At 44.0% G+C, this 20,992-nt stretch overlaps 1 protein-coding gene across 3 annotated transcripts in view; it reads left to right on the forward strand.

The window, feature by feature from the left end:
* vac14 (vac14 homolog (S. cerevisiae)) overlaps positions 1 to 20,992 on the forward strand; it is a 444,921-nt gene that overhangs the window by 50,645 nt on the left and 373,284 nt on the right. For all 3 annotated transcript variants that reach the window (XM_068049759.1, XM_068049760.1, XM_068049758.1), the window contains exons 5-10: positions 965 to 1,027; positions 6,700 to 6,807; positions 11,787 to 11,896; positions 14,886 to 14,992; positions 16,336 to 16,470; positions 18,924 to 19,073. In XM_068049759.1, the coding sequence (XP_067905860.1) occupies positions 965 to 1,027; positions 6,700 to 6,807; positions 11,787 to 11,896; positions 14,886 to 14,992; positions 16,336 to 16,470; positions 18,924 to 19,073 (673 nt within the window). The remainder of the gene's footprint in view (positions 1 to 964; positions 1,028 to 6,699; positions 6,808 to 11,786; positions 11,897 to 14,885; positions 14,993 to 16,335; positions 16,471 to 18,923; positions 19,074 to 20,992) is intronic.

The following is a 20,992-nucleotide window of genomic DNA, read 5'->3' on the forward strand; positions in this document are numbered from 1 at the left end:
ATGTACCTATCCAAGAGTCGCTTAAATGCCCCGAATGTATCTGCTTCTACTACCACCGCTGGCAGCGCATTCCACGCACCCACCACTCTCTGTGTAAAGAACCTACCTCTGACATCTCCCCAAAACCTTCCTCCAATCACCTTAAAATTATGCCCTCTGGTGATAGCCCTTTCCACCCTGGGAAAAAGTCTCTGGCTATCCACTCTATCTATGCCTCTCATCATCTTGGACCCCTCTATCAAGTCACCTCTCATCCTTCTTCGCTCCAATGAGCAAAGCCCTAGCTCCCTCAACCTTTCTTCGTAAGACATGCCCTCCAGTCCAAGCAGCGTCCTGGTAAATCTCCTCTGCACCCTCTCTAAAGCTTCCACATCCTTCCTATAATGAGGCGACCAGAACTGAACACAATATTCCAAGTGTGGTCGAACCAGGGCCTTATAGAGCTGCAGCATAGCCTCGCGGCTCTTGAACTCAATCCCCCTGTTAATGAAAGCCAACACACCATACGCCTTCTTAACAACCCTATCAACTTCTATGGACATGGACCCCAAGATCCCTCTGTTCCTCCACACTACCAAGAATCCTGTCTTTAAGCCTGTATTCCGCATTCAAATTCGACCTTCCAAAATGAATCACTTCACACTTTTCCAGGTTGAACTCCATCTGCCACTTCTCAGCCCAGCTCTGCATCCTGTCAATGTCCCGTTGCAACCTACAACAGCCTTCCACACTATCCACAACTCCAGCAACCTTTGTGTCATATGGGCTGTAGTTATTGTCTTGTCAATAAAATGTGAACACTTCTATCCAATGTTTCATTAGCATTTTTTGGTTTGCTGGAGTCATCAGGGTCATCCACATCCCTCGGTCATTTAATTTTTGTGCCACTTTGGGATATTCAAGCTGGAGGTAAAACGATACCCTTGACTATGCTTGCTCTGAGTGATGTGTCTGTTTTACACAGCTGGCTGCAGATCCAGATCCCAATGTCAAAAGTGGCTCTGAATTGCTGGACCGGTTATTAAAGGTAAGCATCTGAATTCTCTGGACAGATATTTGGTGCATTTGGATTATGAATGGGCACCTTCCTGAAGGGGTTACTGAGCAACAGTTTGGACTGACCTTTACATATTAAAATAGTCCCTCCCCCTTTGCCCAAGAGTGTAGTGTCTTGACAGCTGTTTTGCTTGAGATTAAATTATTAGCATGACAAACCAGCATTCAAACATGGGACCCCTCACCTGTATGAATTTGTACCATACCAAGGAATGCATTTATCCTGACGTCCTGCGATTAACACAAGGCGATCCACATAAGTGATCAATTTGCTGATTTTTGAATGCTTCTGTTAAATCTTCCCTGAACTTTTTCTGCTCTAAGGAGGATCATCTAGCTTCTCTTGTCTCTGCAAGTAACTGAAGTTATTCATGCCTGCTTTTCATATCAAAAATCCTTTTAAAATAGAGTGCACAATTGTCTCAAATTGTCTCTAATTCTTTGCTGTATTTCCAACATTTTTCACTTGTGGGGGAAGTCCAGTTGTGACGTTACACGAGGAAAAGTGAGGGTGTTTTTTTTTTTCCAGCCTTCGAATCCATATGAGGGGGGCGAGAGGGGTGAGCAATTTTGGCATTGCCCTTATAGGAGTAAGATAGCACTGTAACTATTGATGGAAATGCATAACCCCCAGGCACTTTTTCAGAGAAGATCAGGGAGTTGTCCTGGGCCAGCATTCCTCTCTCGGCCAACACCACCAAAATAGATTAGCTGGCCGTTCATCTTGCTGCTGTTTGTGGGGCGCACTTTGGTTGATATGTTTCCCGACAATTGTGTAACAATTCTGACTGCACTTCAAACTTAATTCATTGGCTGCAAAACACTTTGGGCTGTCCTGAGGCCGTGAAAGGTGTGTTATGAAATGCGTCGCCTTTTTCTTGTACCTTTTTACCTTTTGAACACAGGAAAGTGACAGTCGTGGTACCGGATGGCCTTGCTGCACTGGGCACCCTTTTGCTGACCACAAAACTTGTGCAACAGTTCACGTTTTGGGCACTGCTGCAGGGATGTGCTCAGTGGCTGGGAAAATGAGGGAGAGGGGTCCCTGATTGAGCAACGCTGGTATAGTTTTGTGGATCAGGTTGCCTGCACTCTTGACTGCGGAAAATAAAAAATTTGGAATGGAAGTGCGTGAGATTGCCAACCCTGGGAACTAAATATCGGTTATATCTGTAATGAGTGTTGGCATTTTGTTACCCTTCTCTGTCTGGCCAAGAGGTGTTTGCGGGTGAGACCGTTTTGAAGGAGAAAAGTCATGTAAGGCACAATGTGCATGTTGGCTGTGTGTTTTATAATCCAGTAGGTTGCTTAAGTGGATGGGAATTGGAGGGTTTATTTTCAGCACAAACTCTTTTTTGTACTCTATCTACAATGCCAGACAGGTGCATTTTCATCAGTGTACAATTAAAAAAAAAATTCTTGGAAATTACCTGGGTTTAGGGTGGGTGGGGGGTGAAGTTCTTAAATCTCGTTCCTAACTTAGAGATTCATTGCTGCATATGCTCTCCCTGCATCCTCATTGTTAATGAAGTCAAGCTCTAGCTCATCATGTTTTCTACTCAAATCATAGAGCCTTACAGCACAGAGGGAGGCCATTCCATCCATTGTGCCTGTGCTGGATCTTTGAAAGAGCTACCCAATTAGTTCCACTCCCCTTCTCTTGCCCCATAGTGCTGTAGTTTTACTCCTTTAGGTATTTATCCAATTCCCTTTTGTAAATTACTATTAAATCTGTTTCCACCACCCTTTCAGGCAATGCATTCCACATCACAGCAACTCACTGCGTAAAAGAATTACTCATCTCACCTCTGTTTCTTTTGCCAATTATTATAAATCTAAATCTTACTTTTTTCTGCCAGTGGGAGGTTTCTCTTTATCTACTCTCAAAATTCTTCATGATTTTTGAACGCCTCTGTTAAACCTTGCCTTAATTTTTCCAGCTTCTGTAGTTTCTTCACGTAACTGAAGTCCCTAATTCTTGTAAATGTCCTGCATCTCTCCAAGGCTTTGTGCTGCCTGTGAGTTGACTGACTTGTTCTTTCACAACACCTCACACTGTGGAATTCTGGCCCTTTCTTGTTATAATCTATTGGCTTTTAAAAGCAAAGCTTAGTATTTAATCACTACTTCCCAATTCACCAAACCTCTCCCTATTCTCTTTCCTTGGCAGTGTCCTGTACAATAGACTTTAGCTCTTCACCCACATTTCTCAGTTAAAAATCTTTAAACTTGTAACAACTAGTACTTAACTGATATGAGCCTTGTGTTGTAGATATGTCATATGAAAAGGTTTTTGATTAGTGCAGTTAGCCAGCTATTTTGTGAGCAGCCAAGCTAATGACAGTGTCTATTTAAATGGCACAAAATATAGAAAGCGAGGAGACTCGACCCCAATGAAAAGAACCCAATATTTGCAGGGAAATTATCTTGTGGTATTTGAAAATTGTAAGTTAATTTTTCTTTTGAAAAGCTGCCTCATCAGCCTCGGTTCCCTGTTGCTTCACGAAAATGGCAAAGGAAGGGGTTTGTGGCCTGTAGCCAAGGGCAAAAATGTGTATCTGCACCAGTCTTTAGAAACAGGAAGAAGCTGGTCTGTATTTTGTCATATTACTGCTTCAATGGCACACTCAGAAGAATACCCTCTCCACACTACAGTGACTGCCATCCTTTGGTCACTTAACACAATCAGAGACAACATGGTTTTGTGAAAGGGGAATCATGTTTGACAAATTTGCTAGAGTTCTTTGAGGATATAACAAGCAGAGTTGATAAAGGGGAGCCGGTAGATGTAGTGTATTTAGATTTCCAGAAGGCATTCGATAAGGTGCCACATAAAAGATTATTGCACAAGATAGGAGCTCACGGTATTAGGGGTAATGTATTAGCATGGATTGAGAATTGGTTAACACACAGAAGACAGAGTCGGGATTAATGGGTCTTTTTCAGGTTGGAAAGTCGTTACTAGTAGAGTGCCACAAGGATCAGTCCGAGGGCCTCAATTATTTACTATCTATATTAATGACTTGGAGGAGGGGTCAGAGTGTAATATATCCAAATTTGCTGACTATACAAAAATAGGTGGGAGGGCATGTTGTGATTAGGACATTAGGAATCTGCAAGGGGATATAGATAGATTGAGTGGGCGAAAACTTGGCAGATGGAGTTTAATGTAGGAAAGTGTGAGGTCATGCACTTTGGTAGGAAGAATCAAAAGGCAGACTATTATTTAAATGGGGAGAGACTCCAAAAAAGTGCAGCACAGACGGATCTGGGTGTTGTGCATGAAACACAAAATGTTAGTGTGTAGGTGCAGCAAGTAATTAAAGCAAATGGAATTTTGGCCTTTATTGCTAGGGGGTTGGAGTTTAAAATAGGGAAGTCTTGTTACAACTGTACAGGGTGTTGTTGAGGCGGCACCTGGAGTACTGTGTACAGTTTTGGTCCCTGTATTTAAGAAAGGATATACTGACATTGGAGACCATTCAGAAGAGATTCACTAGACTGATTCCTGGGATGAAGGGGTTGACTTATCAAGAACAGCTAAACAGGTTAGGCCTTTATTCATTAGAGTTTAGAAAGATGAGGGGTGATCTTATTGAAAAGTACAAGATTCTGAGGGGGCTTGACAGGGTAGATGTTTCCACTGTTGGGGGAATCTCGAACTAGGGGACATAGTTACAGAATAAGGGGACACTCATTTAAAACTGAGATGCAAAGGAATTTCTTCTCTGAGGGTTGTGAGTGTCTGGAATTCTCTACCCTAGAGAGTTATGGAGGCTAGATCACTGAAAGTATTTAAGGAGGTGGTAGATAGATTTTTGAAATATTGGGGAGTTGAGGGCTATGAGGCGCTGGCATGAAAGAGGAGTTGCGATCTGGGGCAGATCAGCTTATTGAATGGCGGGGCAGGTTTGAGGGACCGAATGGCCGCCTTCTGTTTCTTGTGATCTTATGTTCTTATGCTCGGAGATTTCGTACCAAGTTGAACTTCTGTGCTGTAGGCCTTTGCCCATCAGGACCTGAATTTAGATTGCTCAAAGCAATGCCAACAGGGCCATGGTGCAACCTCAAGTGTGAGCAAGTAAAGCATCCATTTCTATTTGAAGTTGCTTGTTTTACAGTGAGGAATGAGTAGCTTGCTATGTTGGTCATTAAGCTGTGGAAGTACAATCTCCTGGTAGTAAATTAACTTCTTGCATGGTTACAATTTGTACAGGAATAGAATTGAGTAACAGGTAGAAAATTCATTGCCTTGAGCTGAGTTGTAATCTGGTGTTTTGTCATTGGCTCTTTTTGTTTATGCAGTGATGTACCAAGGCATTGTAGCTGCATTAATGGAGAGTAACACACTCTGCACCCAAGTTGAGAAGGAATGAACTCTCTCTGGACCTGACAGAGTGCTGCTCGGGTATCTGATGTGGACATCCCAGCTTCTTGGCATAAGAATTTGAGATGCTAAGTGATACTGTTGTCTTTGAGGATTTTAAATGTCCTGACACGAGCTCCCAGAGGAGAGTCAGAACCATCCTAGGCCTGCAGGTGGTTGAACCTTAGCTTTAAGTAATAGGCTGTTAGTGCTCCAAAGAGGGACGCAGTGACATGCAACATCTCCACTTCTTGGTCAGTCTCTTGTGTGATTACACCCTTTCTGAGTGCGATTGGAGCTACAGATAAGTGACTGGATAAAGGTCTACGCTTGAACAAGAACTATGGAGATGCGAAAGCAAAATTTGAGAATACTTTGTCCCTAATTCAAACACCAGTAAGATGCTAGTATCCACAGCTGTGATGGAGGGTTTGGCTGTCCCCGAGGGTGATGCTCATGTTCTTTGTAGTTTATCCACTGAACCATGCAGGGCAAAATTCAATTGCTTCCCTTCCACCATTGTTCTGTTGAGACACATTTGGGAGGTCAGAGTTGAGAGAATGTTTGTAATAGGAGAGTTGACTTTTTTTGGCCTCTGCTTTCAGTATGTTCAGAACTATTGTTAGTTTGCCAGCCATGTGAAAGAAAAAAGAAAGACTTGCATTTATATACAGAGCCTTTCATAACCGTAGGACATCCCAAAGCATTTTACAGCCAGTGACATACTTTTGAAGTGCAGTCACTGTTGTAATGTAGGAAATATGGCAGCCAGTTTGCACACAGGAGAGTTCATAAACAGCAATATGATGATCAACAGATAATCTGTTTGTGATAGTTGAAGGATAAATATTGACCACACCAGGAGAATTCCTCTGCTCTTCAAAATAGTGCCATTGAATCTTTTATGTCTATCTGAGAGGGCAGGTGGGGCCTCAGTTTAATGTCTCATCTGAAAATATGTATGAGCTACAGGCCAAGACTGTGTAGTCCAGTTGCTAAGTGTTTCAGAGCTAGTCCCGCCTTTTTAATTCCTCCTCACGAGCACTCAGCCAATTTCAGGAAAGAATCTCCCACAGAATTTTCACTCCCGATATTCTGAACCAGGCCACAGTTTTTGCTCATTCTGATCTGTTTCTGAATTAGTAAATGTACATAATTCCTGTGTGAAGTTATTTTTCAGTTCACTATGTATGAAATGTTTAATGTAAACTGCTGCAACCAATAACTATTTTGTCCATGATGGATGATCTAATACTGGTGTCATTCTTATCTGACAGGACATTGTCACAGAAAGTTCTAAATTTGACCTTGTGGCCTTCGTCCCCCTCTTGAGAGAACGGATTTATTCCAACAATCAGTATGCAAGGCAATTCATCATCTCCTGGGTAAGTTCCAAAACACATTCCTGGTCTTCGGTAACAAGAGTAGAGTGTGTTGGTCTAATCAGTAGCAGGTTGATTTTTTTAAAAATTTGTTTCATGGGATGTGGGCATTGCTGGCAAGACCGGCATTTGTTGCCTATCTGTAATTGCCCTTGAGAAGGTGGTGGTAATCTGTCGTCTTGAACTGCTGCAGTTCTTCTGGTGCGGGTGCACCCGCTGTGCTGTTTGAGAGGGAATTCCAAGATTTTGATCCAGTGACTGTGAAGGAACGGTGATATAGTTCCAAGTCAGAATGGTGTGTGACTTGGAGGAGAACTTGCAGATGTTCCCACACTTCTGTCCTTGTCCTAATTGATAGAGGTCACAGGTTTGGAAGGTGCTGTAAAAAGTAGCTTGGTGAGTTGCCGCAGTGCATCTTGTAAATGGTGTACGCTGCTGCCACTGTGCATCAGTGGTGGAGGGAGTGAATGTTTAAGGCAATGGATGGGGTACTGATCAAATAGTTTGCTTTGTGCTGGATGGTATCGAGCTTCCTGAGTGTTGAAGCTGCATACATCCAGGCAAGTGGAGAGTATTCCATCACACTCCTGACTTGTGTCTGGTAGATGGTGGACAGGCTTTGGGGGAGTGAGGAGATGAGTTACTTGCCGCAGGATTCCCAGCCTCTAACCTGCTCTTGTAGCCGCAGTATTTGTGGCTGTTGCAGTTCAGTTTCTGGTCAATGGTAATGCCCAGGATGATAGTGGGGGATTCAGTGATGGTAATGCCGTTGAATGTCAAGGGGAGGTGGTTGGATTCTCTCTTGTTGGAGATTGTCATTGCCTGGCACTTGTGTGGCGTGAGCATTACTTGCCACTTATCAACCCAAGCCTGAATGTTATCCAAGTCTTGGTGCATATGGACACGGACTGCTTCAGTATCTGAGGAGTTGCAAATGGTACTGAACATGGTACAATCATCAGCGAACATCCCCACTTCTGACCTTTATAATGGAGGGAGGGTCGTTGATGAAGCAGCTGAAGATGGTTGGGCCTAGGACACTACCCTGAGGAACTCCTGCAGTGATGTCCTGGGACTGAGATGATTGACCTCCAACAACCACAACTATCTTCTTTTGTGCGAAGTGTAGAATCATCGATTAGTACAGTGCAGAAGGAGGCCATTGAGTCTGCAACAGCTTTTTTGAAGAGCAACCCAGTAAGTCCAACTCCATCGCTCTTTTCCCCATATCCCTACAACTTACTTTCCTTCAAGTATTCAGTTTCCTTTTCAAAACCATTATTGAATCTATATCCACCACAACCAGGTAGTGCATTCCAAATGCTAACCACTCGTTGCTTAAATTTTTCCTCATGTCGCCTCTGGTTCGTTTGCCAGTCACCTTAAACCTGTGCCCCCTGGCAGCCATTGGCAATAGTTTCTCTTTATTCTACTTAAACCCTCCATGATTTTAAACACCTGGTATGAAATCTCCTCTTAACCTTCTTGTTTCTGTTGCCAAAGAATTTCTGCAATCATGGTGGACACCATACTTTGGGGGTTAGGAGAGTGGGTCCCCAAAGAAACGGAAAATCACTGTCATGGAGGCTTTCACTCCAACTAACTGGGATACACCTGGTACCTGGATTCCCTCACACTGACATCCCTCAAAGCAGCTGAATGAAGAAATCTACAGCATCGAGTGGGATTTGTTTCCAGTGAAGCTGGAACCAGCAGCCTGATTGGCTGGCTGACTCTGGACTGTGCACAGTAGAAGCTTTAATCCTCAATAGGAACTCGTGCTTCACTCTTGGGGTCTCTTCACTCCAAACGCAAATCAATTCAAGTGCAAGGTTCCTTTGTAATTGGACTACTTTTAGACAGGGAGGCTGATGATGTTGGGCTACTCTAACAGTGCAAGAGTGTGAATTAACTTGCAGAATTGGGTAACATGTGCCCATTGAAATGATAAATACAGAAAGAGAAAATGTTGGAAATGCACAGATTAATCAGTATCTGAGGATAGAATTTACAGCACAGAAATAGGCCATTCGGCCCAACTGGTCTATACCTGTGTTAATGCTCCACACAGGCCTCCTTCCAGCCCCCACATCCCACCCAATCAGCATATCCTTCTATTCCAATCTCCCCTCATGTAAGCATCCAACTTCCCCTCAAATGCAGGGAATGAGACACTCCTGAGTATGATGAAGGAGCAAATCCAACATATCACACCATAATTTGCCTTTTTAGATCCAGACACATGTGCGGTTCCAGCACTTTCCAGGGATTTGTTCCTCCAGATCTCGTTGCTCCTGTTTAATTTGCTCTATACTTGCTGATTGAGCTGCTCAGAAAATTAACTATTCAACTACTGGTGTTAACAATCTCAGCATGATTTGAGGGTTACAATTAAATGAATGAAGAAACCTGCATTTCTGTAGCACCTTTCACGTCCTCAAGGTGCCCCAATACACTTTATATGAAATGAATCATGGTCCAACTGCTGTCACTTGTTTTGTTGGCCAATGCAACAGTCAATTGGTGCACATCAAGATCCCACAACAATCATATAAATTATCTGTTCTGATGCAGTTGGTTGAGGAATACATCTTGACCTGCACATCATAAGAACTCCCATACACTTCTTTCCGTAGCCATGGGATTGTTTGCATCCACCTGAACAAGCACTTGATTAGTCAGTTTAACATCTCATCCTAAAGATGACATCTCCCACACTGCAGCATTCCCTCAATGCTGCACTGAGAATGTCAGCCTAGATCATTTTCTCAGGGCCCTCGAGTGGGACTTGAGCCCACAACCTTCTGACTCAGGCGAGCATGATACCAGAATAAGGTCACAGCTGAACCCAGAATTGATCCATTCTTGCTAAGTGCCATAATTTTGTTTCCCCCCAACCACCACTGCCCCCACTCCCCCCCCCCCCCCCCCCGCCCCCCAGATCCTCGTTTATTTTTTTTGCTCCTCCTTGCCTAGAGAGCTGGCTCTTGCTGGGGTGACTGATCCTCATGTATGAGCCCATAAGCATGGTCAAAGAGATGGGGTTTAAGGAATGCCTTGAAAGAAGAGAGGTGGAGAAATTTAGGAAGGGAATTCCAGAGCTTGGGGGCAAGACTGGTGAAGGCACAGCCACCATTGGTGGAGTCATCAAAATGGAATTTGCACAAGAGGTCAGATTTGGAGGAACAGAGATCTGAGGGGTGTAGGGCTTGAGGTTAGAGATAGGGAGGGCAAGGCCATGGGAGGGATTTGAACATGAGGTTGAGAATTTTAAAATCAAGGCGATGCCAGACTGGGAGCCAATGTAGGTCAGCAAGCACAGGGATGATGGGTGAATGGGACTTGGTGTGCAGAGGTCGTGACCAGATTTGGGAACTGTGATACATTTCTTCCTCTCCCTTGCTCAGGAGACAAGATCCCAGCTAGATTTATTCATGAAAGGCTGGGGCCTTCTTGGTCAGTATCGCTCAGTGCCAGACTGCACAGGGCACTTTGTTAAAATTTTATTCCTTTGAAACTTGATGGTTCTAAAACTGCTCCAAACGAGTGAAACATAGGAAGGAACATAGGAGCAGAAGTAGGCCCTTCGAGCCTGCTCTGCCATTCGATAAGATCATGACTGATCTGGTTGTGGTCTCGACTCCATTTTCCTGATTGCCCCCCATAACCCTTGATTCCTTTGTCCATCAAAAATCTGTAACTCGGCCTTAAATAAATTGGATGAACCAGCCTCCACTGCTTTCTGGGGAAGAGGGTTCCACAGACTGACTACCCTTTGAGAAAAAAAAATTCTCCTATCTGCGTCTTAAACTGTGTTCTAGTCTCCCCCACAAGCGGATACATCCTCCCCGGTATCCACGTTATAAAGCTCCCTTATATGTTTCAATAAGATCACCTCTCATTCATCGAAACCCCAACAGGTATAGGTCCAACCTTTCTTCATAAGTCCTTCATCCCTGGAATTAGTAGAGTCCCATTGACTTCAACTTGGCACGGGCTCCTTGATGCTGCACTCCTACAAATGCTGCCTTGATATCAAGGCGTAATCACTCTCACCTCAGCTCTTGAGTTCAGCCATTTTTGGACCAAGGCTGTAATGAGGTCAGGAGCCGAGTGCCCCTTGTGGAAACAAAAATGCATCAGTGAGCTGGTTGTTGCTGTTTAAGTGCCACTTGATAGTGCTTTTGACACCTTCCATCACTTTGTTGCTGATTGAGATTAGACTGATGAGGTGGTAATTGGCCGAATTGGATTTCATCTGCTTTTAGTGGACAGGACATACCTGGGCAATTTCCCACATTGTCGGATAGACGCCAGTGATGTAGCTGTACTGGAACAGCTTGGCTAGGGATGCGGCCAGTTCTGCAGCATCTTCAGTACTACAGCTGGGATGTTGTCAGGCCCATAGACTTTGCAGTATCCAGTGACTTCAGCTGTTTCTTGATGATCTGTGAAGTGAATCGAATTGGCATCTCTGATGCTGGGGACTTCAGGAGAAAGCCGAGATGGATAATCCACTTGGTACTTCTGGCTGAAGATGGTTGCAAATGCTTCAGCCTTTTCTTTTGCACTGATGTGCTGGCCTCCCCCATCATTGGGGATGGGGATATTTATGGAGCCGCCTCCTCCTGTGGTCAGTTGTATAACTGTTCACCATTCACATCAATGGCTCGAGCATTTTAAAAGGGAAGTGATGTTCCTGCTGTCAAATCAGCGCCACCAATTTGAGCTCCAAGTTCTGGCTGAGGGCTTATCACTATATTCCCTCGTGTACCATGATGTACCTCGTGTCTTCTGACTGAACCCCACAGAGCAAGAGCTATCCAATGTGAGCAGTTTCCTCACTACCACTCCCAGCATTTGTGTCCTGCTAAGTAGCCATCTCCTGTATTCACATTAGTGACCAGGATCTATACACATTCGGAAACTTACTTGTAATCTAATTGCTCTCATACTGCTTTCAATCTTGGCTATCTTTGCAGATCCTGGTATTGGAATGTGTCCCTGATATCAACCTGCTCGACTACCTGCCAGAAATCCTGGATGGTCTCTTTCAGATCCTTGGAGACAACAGTAAAGAGATCCGTAAAATGTGAGTGTGGGTGATCTGCATATTGTGAGCAAGGGCAATGAAAGTTATAGATGTGTCATTCTCTTAAGCTTTGGGAATTGTGTATTCACCCAGGTGTGGGATGTTAGTGGTCATTGGAGCACACTTATCTTTTGTTCAGCATCATGGAGCAGTGTCTGGTTTGGTGTCCACATCCCCCAGCACTACGTGAAACAGTTACTGCATGTCCTGAAATGCAATTCATCCAAGTCTGTTCTGATGTCGAGTTGCAGCCAGAAGTGACAGACTCCATTACTGGTCAATCAAAGCTAGAATTTATCCAAGTGGAGCAGCACATGGGTTAAAGTGTGTCATTCAGGACAAAAATGCTTTTTTTAATAATGGGTGAGAGATGTAAAATGCAGAAATTGAGGAATTTCTCTTCCAAGCAGACTCATGGAGTTTTAACTGGAAGACTTGATCAGACTGCTAATTCAGCATGTTTATTTCTTTGATCACAATATTTGAGTTAACTCCTACCTGAAGATCCAGCTTGTGCGTCAGGCAAGGATGATCAGTGATGCCTAATTGGATCTGGTGGCTGTATCTACCAGTCAAAGCTTTCTCTGGATTCCCTTCACTGTTGCCAGGCCGGTTGTAGAAAGAACTGGGAGGACTTCCTATAGATTGTGACACCTGCCAAGAAGAGCAAAGTTGTGTATCATTGATTCACTGCTCACCTTCCAAATGGAGACAAAATAAAGCAAGTTCCTCACACAAGGAAAACACCTTTTGCTTCTGTAAAAGAGTTGAAGCAGCAGATGATTGAGATAGGCAACCTTGATCACCTGAAACATTTCAGATGTTGATGGCTACTTACCCAAGTCTGGTGTTTAGAACTTGCCCATAAGCAGTCTGTCGAGGTTGATTTTGTTATGAGCTAGCTTTCTAGGGAGCCAGTTATGGGTTGTGAACAATGTTCCTGCTAAGCTGTGTGCGTGTGTGGCCGCGCAGCAGCTTGAATGTACCGCGCATGCCTTGATTCGGTTAAGTCCCGCATGTGTATGGTCATGCAAAAAAAATTTAAAAGTACAGCTTTAAAAAGCTGGCTGCACATAATGAAATTTTACAGCGAATAATTGTTGTGAATAGTATTGCTCGAGTCGTGAAATTACTGCAAAAATCTGCCAAGTTCCCAATAAAGACACCATGACCACAGCTCAAAATCCTGCTGCACAAAATATAAGCTCATGGTGTAGCAGGTAATATATTAGCTACCCAATCCCCTCTTCATGCGAACAGGAAGCAGAGATTAGGGATAAATGAGGCATTTTTGGGTTGGCAAGCTGTAACTAGAGGAGTGCTGCTGGGATCAGTCTTGGGGCCCCAACTATTTACAATCTACATCAATGATGAAGGGACCAAATGTATGGTTGCTAAATTTGCTGATGACAGGTAGGAGAGTAAGTCGTGAAGAGGACATAGAGCCTGCAAAGGGATACAGATAGGTTAAATGTGTGGACAAAAAATTGGCAAATGGAGTATAATGTGGGAGAATGTGAGCTTGTCCACTTTGGCAGGAAGAATAGAAAAGCAGTATAATTATTTAAATGGAGAGAGGTTGCAGAACTCTGGTACAGAGGGATCTGGATGTTCTGGTACGTGATTCACAAAAAGGTTAGTATGCAGGTACAGCAAGTGATTAGCAAGGGCAAATGGAATGTTGTCATTTATTTGCAAGGTGGGAGGGTGAAATATAAAAGGAAAGTTTTGCTACAGTTGTACAGGTTGTTGGTGAGACTACATCTGGAATACCGTGTACAGTTTTGGTCTCCTTACTTAAAGGATATAATTGCATTAGAAGCAGTTCAGAGAAGGTTCACTCGACTAATTCCTGGGATGAGAGGGTTATCTTATGAAGAAAGGTTGGATAGGTTGAGCCTGTATCCATTGGAGTTTAGAATGATGAGAGGTGATCTTATTGAAACATAAGATCCTAAGGGGCTTGACAGGGCAGATGCTGAGAGGATGTTTCCCCTTATGGGAGAGTCTAGAACTAAGGGACACAAAAATTAAGGATTTCCCATTTCAGACTGAGGATGAGAATTTTTTTCTTAGAGTTGTTAGTCTGTGGAATTCTCTTCTCCGGAGAGCAGTGGAGGCAGGGTCATTGAATACTTTTAAGGCTGTTTGACTCCCTTGTCAATTAAGAATTTATCTAAGGTTATAGCAGATAGGCAGGAAAGTAGAGTTGTGGCCACACAGATCAGCCATGATCTTATTGAATGGCAGAGCAGGTTCGAAGGGCCAAATGGCCTACTGCTGCTCCTAATCCGTATCTTCGTAGCTCAGGGTTGTGTCTTTCACCATTTTGCATAGTTGATATTTTACAAAACCTGAAGAGGCAGCTATTGGAGGTCTGTTTCTTGGGTAAGCGACAATGCCAGTCCCTATTTGTGTGCAGAGGTTTAATTTCCAAGTCCTCATAATTTATACACTGTTTGCTTTCACAGCCAGCCAGTGAGTAGCTTGACTAGGTTGGAGAAGTCATTCAATTCCCCAGTTCTGGCTGGAGAGTGAATGAACAACCCTCTGCATTCTCTTATTTCGCTAAAACATATGTTAGAATCAAAAGGACAGGTACGCGACTTGTCGACATGAATTAGTAAATATTTCTTTGACTTCATGCAAACGGCTTATGTTGAGTGTCATCAACCAGGTTGATCACTGAAAGTACTGGAGCTTTTTAATCTTAGAAACTCAATCCTGCTCCCAATTGAGTGTAGCAATTGGATATTATTTTCCTGTCTGAGCTGGGTCACTGAAGACAGTTATTGTACCCCTATATGTGGCTGTCTTTGATGAGCTAACTCAGCACAGCCTCCCTGATCTGTACAGTTGGGCTGTTTGCTGCCTAAAGCAGCTACATCATCAGTAAGAGCTCAAAGTGAGAAGAGTTTTGTATTTATCACTTTCTTGTTGCAGCTTATTCAGGTTTCACCTGGATAACTTATCCTTAACTTAATTCCAGGTGTGAGACTGTTCTCGTTGAATTTCTGAAGGAAATCAAGAAAAACCCTTCAAGTGTAAAGTTTGCTGAAATGGCCAACATCTTGGTCATCCACTGCCAGGCCTCTGGTGAGTCCCCCTTTCTTCCCTGCCCTTTCTCCTCTGCACTCCCACTCTCCGCCCCCTTCTCTGCTGCCCAGCATATTTGTTTCACATTTGCCGCTGATTGGTCCCAGAGCCCCAGTTCTGATGAAAGGTCACAGACCGGAAACGTTAAATCTATTACTCTGACCACAGATGCTGCCAGACCTGCTGAGTATTTCCAGCATTTTCTGTTCATTCCGGATTTCCAGCATCCACAGTATTTTGCTTTATTATTTGTTAGAAAATTTTAACTGCTGATTGGCATTTGGTATTGACAGATTAAAGGGTGAGACTGAGTTGCATAATTTTTACAGAACAGAAACAGGCCATTTGGTTTATGCTGCACACAAGCCTGCTATTTACTTAATTTATCCCTATCAGCATATCCTTCTATTCATTTCTCACTCATGCTTATCTAGCTTCCCCTTAAATGCATCTATGCTATTCACTTCAATCACTGCACATGGTAGTGAGTTCCACATTCTTGCTATGTTTTGAACTCCCAGTTGTTATATCAATCGAGTCTGAGGTTAAGACTGCAGTTGAAGCATAAGCAATAATACCCCTCTCTCATATCCCTGGCTGTCGGTAATTGCATTTGCTGAACAAAAAGGTACTATTAAAATTTTAACTCGAAAAGCTAAGCATTATATGTCATATATCTGATAATCTAACAGATTCCAATAATGGTGTTTTCTGCTAAGTTAAGGTGGACAGTTCAATATGGAAATAACTGCAGAGCTAAGTGGTGCAGTGGGTTGAACACCGTGTCCATTCACCTTGTGGGTGCCAGTCTCCCCCTTCTGCCAACTGTAAGAGTAAATATGAAGTGAGTTGGGTAGCCTCAACCCAGTTCCTAGTGACTGAATCCATATCATAAAGTTATTCACACTTTTGTGCTAATCTATACTGCATTGTCCTGGCTTATGTTGGAAATTAAAATAAAGGATATTATTCTTTTGTCTTAAATTTTGGATTCAAGTGTTGCCCTCAAACCCTATTTGTATGATAATCGAGAACATGCTTTGGGCTTTTAATCTACCAATAGCCAAGCTCCAAGCACCAGTTAATTGCTGCTTTTCTTCGTGTGGGCCAGGTACAGGGAGTTATACTCTAACTGTTCTGTACTTGACTCGAGTACTTAACACTGATCCTATTCCTGAAATGTGCTGCATTCCACTTCTCAGCACTGATGTTCACCCAGGTCAGAAAAGTACACACTCTCTCTAACTCAAACTCTGCACACTGCTCTTTCTGGCGTGTGTCTCATGGAGTCAGAGTGCTGTACGAGTTGTGGTCACGCAGTCTTTCCTGTTTGCTTCCCACAGATGATTTGATTCAGCTGACTGCAATGACGTGGATGAGGGAGTTCATCCAGTTGGCTGGCCGTGTGATGCTGCCCTATTCTTCAGGAATCCTGACAGCCGTCCTGCCCTGCCTCTCGTACGACGACAGGAAGAAGAGTATCCTTTTCACCAGCCAAACAACTAAATGCACTAGTTACCCATCACAAACCCCGGGCATTACAGACTTTTTAGGAAGGGACAGTGTGCAGTTTTTAACCACAGTGCTTCTTTTGGGACTTCCTGCAGATAAATCTTTTTACTCTTTGGTTTCTCGCTCTTCGAAATGGTCTGCAATCATGGTATTTTTATTTATTTTTTAATTCTTTTTATTTTTTTTTAGAGATACAGCACTGAAACAGGCCCTTCGGCCCACCGAGTCTGTGCCGACCAACAACCACCCATTTATACTAACCCTACCTTCTTCTCTTTCTTTCTTTTGGGCCTCCTTATCTCGAGAGACAATGGATACGCGCCTGGAGGTGGTCAGTGGTTTGTGAAGCAGCGCCTGGAGTGGCTATAAAGGCCAATTCTGGAGTGACAGGCTCTTCCACAGGTGCTGCAGAGAAATTTGTTTGTTGGGGCTGTTGCACAGTTGGCTCTCCCCTTGCGCCTCTGTCTTTTTTCCTGCCAACTACTAAGTCTCTTCGACTCGCCACTAACCCTACCACCTATTCCCATATTCCCTACCACCCACCTACACTAGGGGCAATTTACAATGGCCAATTTACCCATCACCTGCAAGTCTTTGGCTGTGGGAGGAAACCGGAGCACCTGGCGGAAACCCACGCAGTCACAGGGAGAACTTGCAAACTCCACACAGGCAGTACCCAGAATCGAACCTGGGTCCCTAGAGCTGTGAGGCTGTGGTGCTAACCACTGGGCTGCCCTATTCGTCAGACGATACCTAAATTTGGTGCCATTGCTCCTTGGGCAAGTCTCCCTGTAAGAGCCCTAATTCGCATATTATGGCCACATTCTCATTCTGTCTCATTTACGACATCGTTTACCTCCTGCCCCCTATTGGCACACTAAGAATCATGAGCCTTTTGCTCCATTATCGCTCCGTTATCACTCCATCGGTTGGTCCGTCTCCCAATTCATGAATCTGTGCGCGCTTAGTCATGTAATTGTGCGCATCATTCTGTGGTGTTGGGAATGAGGCAAAGGTGGCGCCAGACACAGGCTAACTGTCCTTCCTGTGTTGATGCTGCTGTAGCCTGTTGTCATTGGCTGGTGCTGTTCTGGAGGATGGGCTTAACCTCGAGTGGAGGAGAGGAAAGTTGCAAGGATTTCTCTTGCCAGTCTCAGAGCATTGTTGGGTACTTAGCATTTCTGGGAGGGGCTTGGTGGGGGGATGCCTTGCATGAAGCACTGATTCAGATATGGGGTGGGGTGGAGGAACATAAACCTTGCATAATAAGTATTGTGGCAGAGTGGTGCCTGATGCATTCAGTTACATTAAAATGACAGATGAATCTAGGTCTTAGCAGGTGTACGCCGTGCAAACTCTTGTACGGCTAAATGTTAGCAGTAACTTTGTTCTAACGTCAATATTGTGTCCATTTTCAAAACTCTAATTGCTGTGCTTGCTGAGGCTTGAAGATGATGGTAAATGTGATGCTAATTAAACTGAAGCAAACCACATTAAGCTTTGTGGTCTGATAGAATGGTTACAGCACAGAAGGTGGCCATTCGGCCCTTTGTCCATGCCGGCTGTCTGCAAGAGCAACTTGACTAGTCCCACTCCACCGCCCTTTTCCTGTAGCCCTGCAAAAATTTTTCTTCAGATAATTATCAAATTCCCTTTTGAAACCCATGATGGAACCTGCCTCCACTGCACTCTCAGGCACTGCATTCCAGATCCTAACCACTTGCTACGTAAAAAATATTTTTCTCATGTCACCACTGTTCTTTTGCCAGTCACCTTAAATCAATGTCCTTTGGTTCTCGACCCTTCTGCCAATGGAAACAGTTTCTTCCTATCTACTCTGTCTAGACCCTTCATGACTTTGAACACCTCTATCAAATCCCTCAACCTTCTCTGTACAGGACTTGGGCAACATCCAGGTTTGGGCAGACAAGTGGCAGGTAACATTCTCACCATATAAATGCCAGGTAATGACCACTTTCAAGAGCAACAGCATCCACCTTCCCCTAACTGGTGCTCCGGTTTCCTCCCACAGCCAAAGACTTGCAGGTTGATAGGTAAATTGGCCATTATAAATTGCCTCTAGTATAGGTAGGTGATAGGGGAATTGAGGGAAGGTGGGGATGTGGTAGGAATATGAGATTAATGTAGGATTAGTATAAATGGGTGGTTGATGGTCGGCACAGACTCGGTGGGCCGACGGGCCTGTTTCAGTGCTGTATCTCTAAATAAAATAAATAAATAAAAAATTATAAGTGGCACTGCCATTGCCGAGATTCCTGCCAGAGGTTAACTGGAACTATGGCTCTTGGTCCTGTGTTGTCATGGGACTGCAGATTGCTCCGTTATATTGTTTGCTATAGATCCCTGTCCTGCTTTATATATAGTTCTTGGAGTGCTCGCTTCTTAACTCAAAGTCCAGATATTAAGGAAGTAGCAAACGTGTGTAACCAGACCCTGATGAAGCTGATTATGCCTGAGGATGATGGTGACAATATCCGACAGATAATGCTACAGCAGCTGGACGGCACTGCTGATGAGTCCTTCTCAAGCCGTAAGAGCTCTTCTGACCGTAAGTGATTACTACTTACTGACTGAGTTAGACAGAACTGATTCATATTGGAAAGTGAGTTTGGCGGGACTTCAGTCTGAAATGAAATGATTCTAACCCCTGTCCCTCCCAATTGATGAGTGGGTTCCCGTGTGCTTTCTCTAGTGCTGGAGATTTCTGCCAATGTGCTGTGGCAATCATTTCCTCACTACAAATCTAGACAGGGAATGTTGGAAGGTCATGTCACCATGAGATGTGTACAACCGAGTGAGAGATTGTCATCAACTGATCACCACACGCATGTACTTTCAAGCAGGGGTCACTGGTGAACAGGCGGTGTGGGGCGGCGGGGGGGCATTTCTTGTTGGCTCAGTGCTAGCACTCTTGCCTCAGATTCAGAAGGTTGTGCGTTAAAGCATCTTTGCAGGGCTTGAACATACAATTAGGGCCAACAGTAGAAATTGCATCATGTGCCTTGCTTTTAAATTTGTTTAGTCTCGATCTCTCTCCATTTATCTGTGAAACTTTCATCGCATTGCCTTTATGCTTTATACAGGGTTATATTTGCTTTGTACTCTATCACATAAAAGATCATTTTTCATTGCTGATCTGTTGTCCTTGCCAACTTAACTGTCCATTTAATTTGGATCAGATGGTGTCTTATTTCCCTCAGCTTTGCCTTTTGCTCGGATATTTTGGGTAACTCGTGACCCAACATCTGTTTTGTTATTGGCCCTTTATGTCTACACTAATCTGATTCATCTTTGATGCCTTTTTTCTCCTTTTTAAATGAGATATTAAGCTGAGGTCTGATGTCTCTTTGAGGACGTGACAAAGTTGATTGATGAGGGAAGGGCTGTAGATGTCATATACATGGACTTCAGTAAGGCGTTTGATAAGGTTCCCCATGGTAGGCTGATGGAGAAAGTGAAGTTGCATGGGGTCCAGGGTGTACTAGCTAGATGGATAAAGAACTGGCTGGGCAACAGGAGACAGAGTAGCAGTGGAAGGGAGTTTCTCAAAATGGAGACGTGTGACCAGTGGTGTTCCACAGGGATCCGTGCTGGGACCACTGTTGTTTGTGATATGCATAAATGATTTGGAGGAAAGTATAGGTGGTCTGATCAGCAAGTTTGCAGACGACACTAAGATTGGTGGAGTAGCAGATAGTGAAGGGGACTGTCAGAGAATACAGCAGAATATAAATAGATTGGAGAGTTGGGCAGAGAAATGGCAGATGGAGTTCAATCGGGGCAAATGCGAGGTGATGCATTTTGGAAGATCCAATTCAAGAGTGAATTATACAGTAAATGGAAAAGTCCTGGGGAAAATTGATGTACAGAGAGATTTGGGTGTTCAGGTCCATTGTTCCCTGAAGGTGGCAACGCAGGTCAATAGAGTGGTCAAGAAGGCATACGGCATGCTTTCCTTCATCGGACAGGGTATTGAGTGCAAGAGTTGGCAGGTCATGTTACAGTTGTATAGGACTTTGGTTCGGCCACATTTGGAATACTGCGTGCAGTTCTGGTCGCCACATTACCAAAAGGATGTGGATGCTTTGGAGAGGGTGCAGAGGAGGTTCACCAGGATGTTGCCTGGTATGGAGGGCGCTAGCTATGAAGAGAGGTTGAGTAGATTAGGATTATTTTCATTGGAAAGATGGAGGTTGAGGGGGGACCTGATTGAGGTGTACAAAATCATGAGAGGTATAGACAGGGTGGATAGCAAGAAGCTTTTTCCCAGAGTGGGGGATTCAATTACTAGGGGTCACGAGTTCATAGTGAGAGGGGAAAAGTTTAGGGGGGATATGCTTAGAAAGTTCTTTACGCAGAGGGTGGTGGGTGCCTGGAACGCGTTGCCAGCGGAGGTGGTAGACGCGGGCACGATAGCGTCTTTTAAGATGTATCTAGACAGATACATGAATGGGCAGGAAGCAAAGA

Source organism: Heterodontus francisci, chromosome 17 (assembly GCF_036365525.1).
Source record: "Heterodontus francisci isolate sHetFra1 chromosome 17, sHetFra1.hap1, whole genome shotgun sequence".
Taxonomy (NCBI): domain Eukaryota; kingdom Metazoa; phylum Chordata; class Chondrichthyes; order Heterodontiformes; family Heterodontidae; genus Heterodontus; species Heterodontus francisci.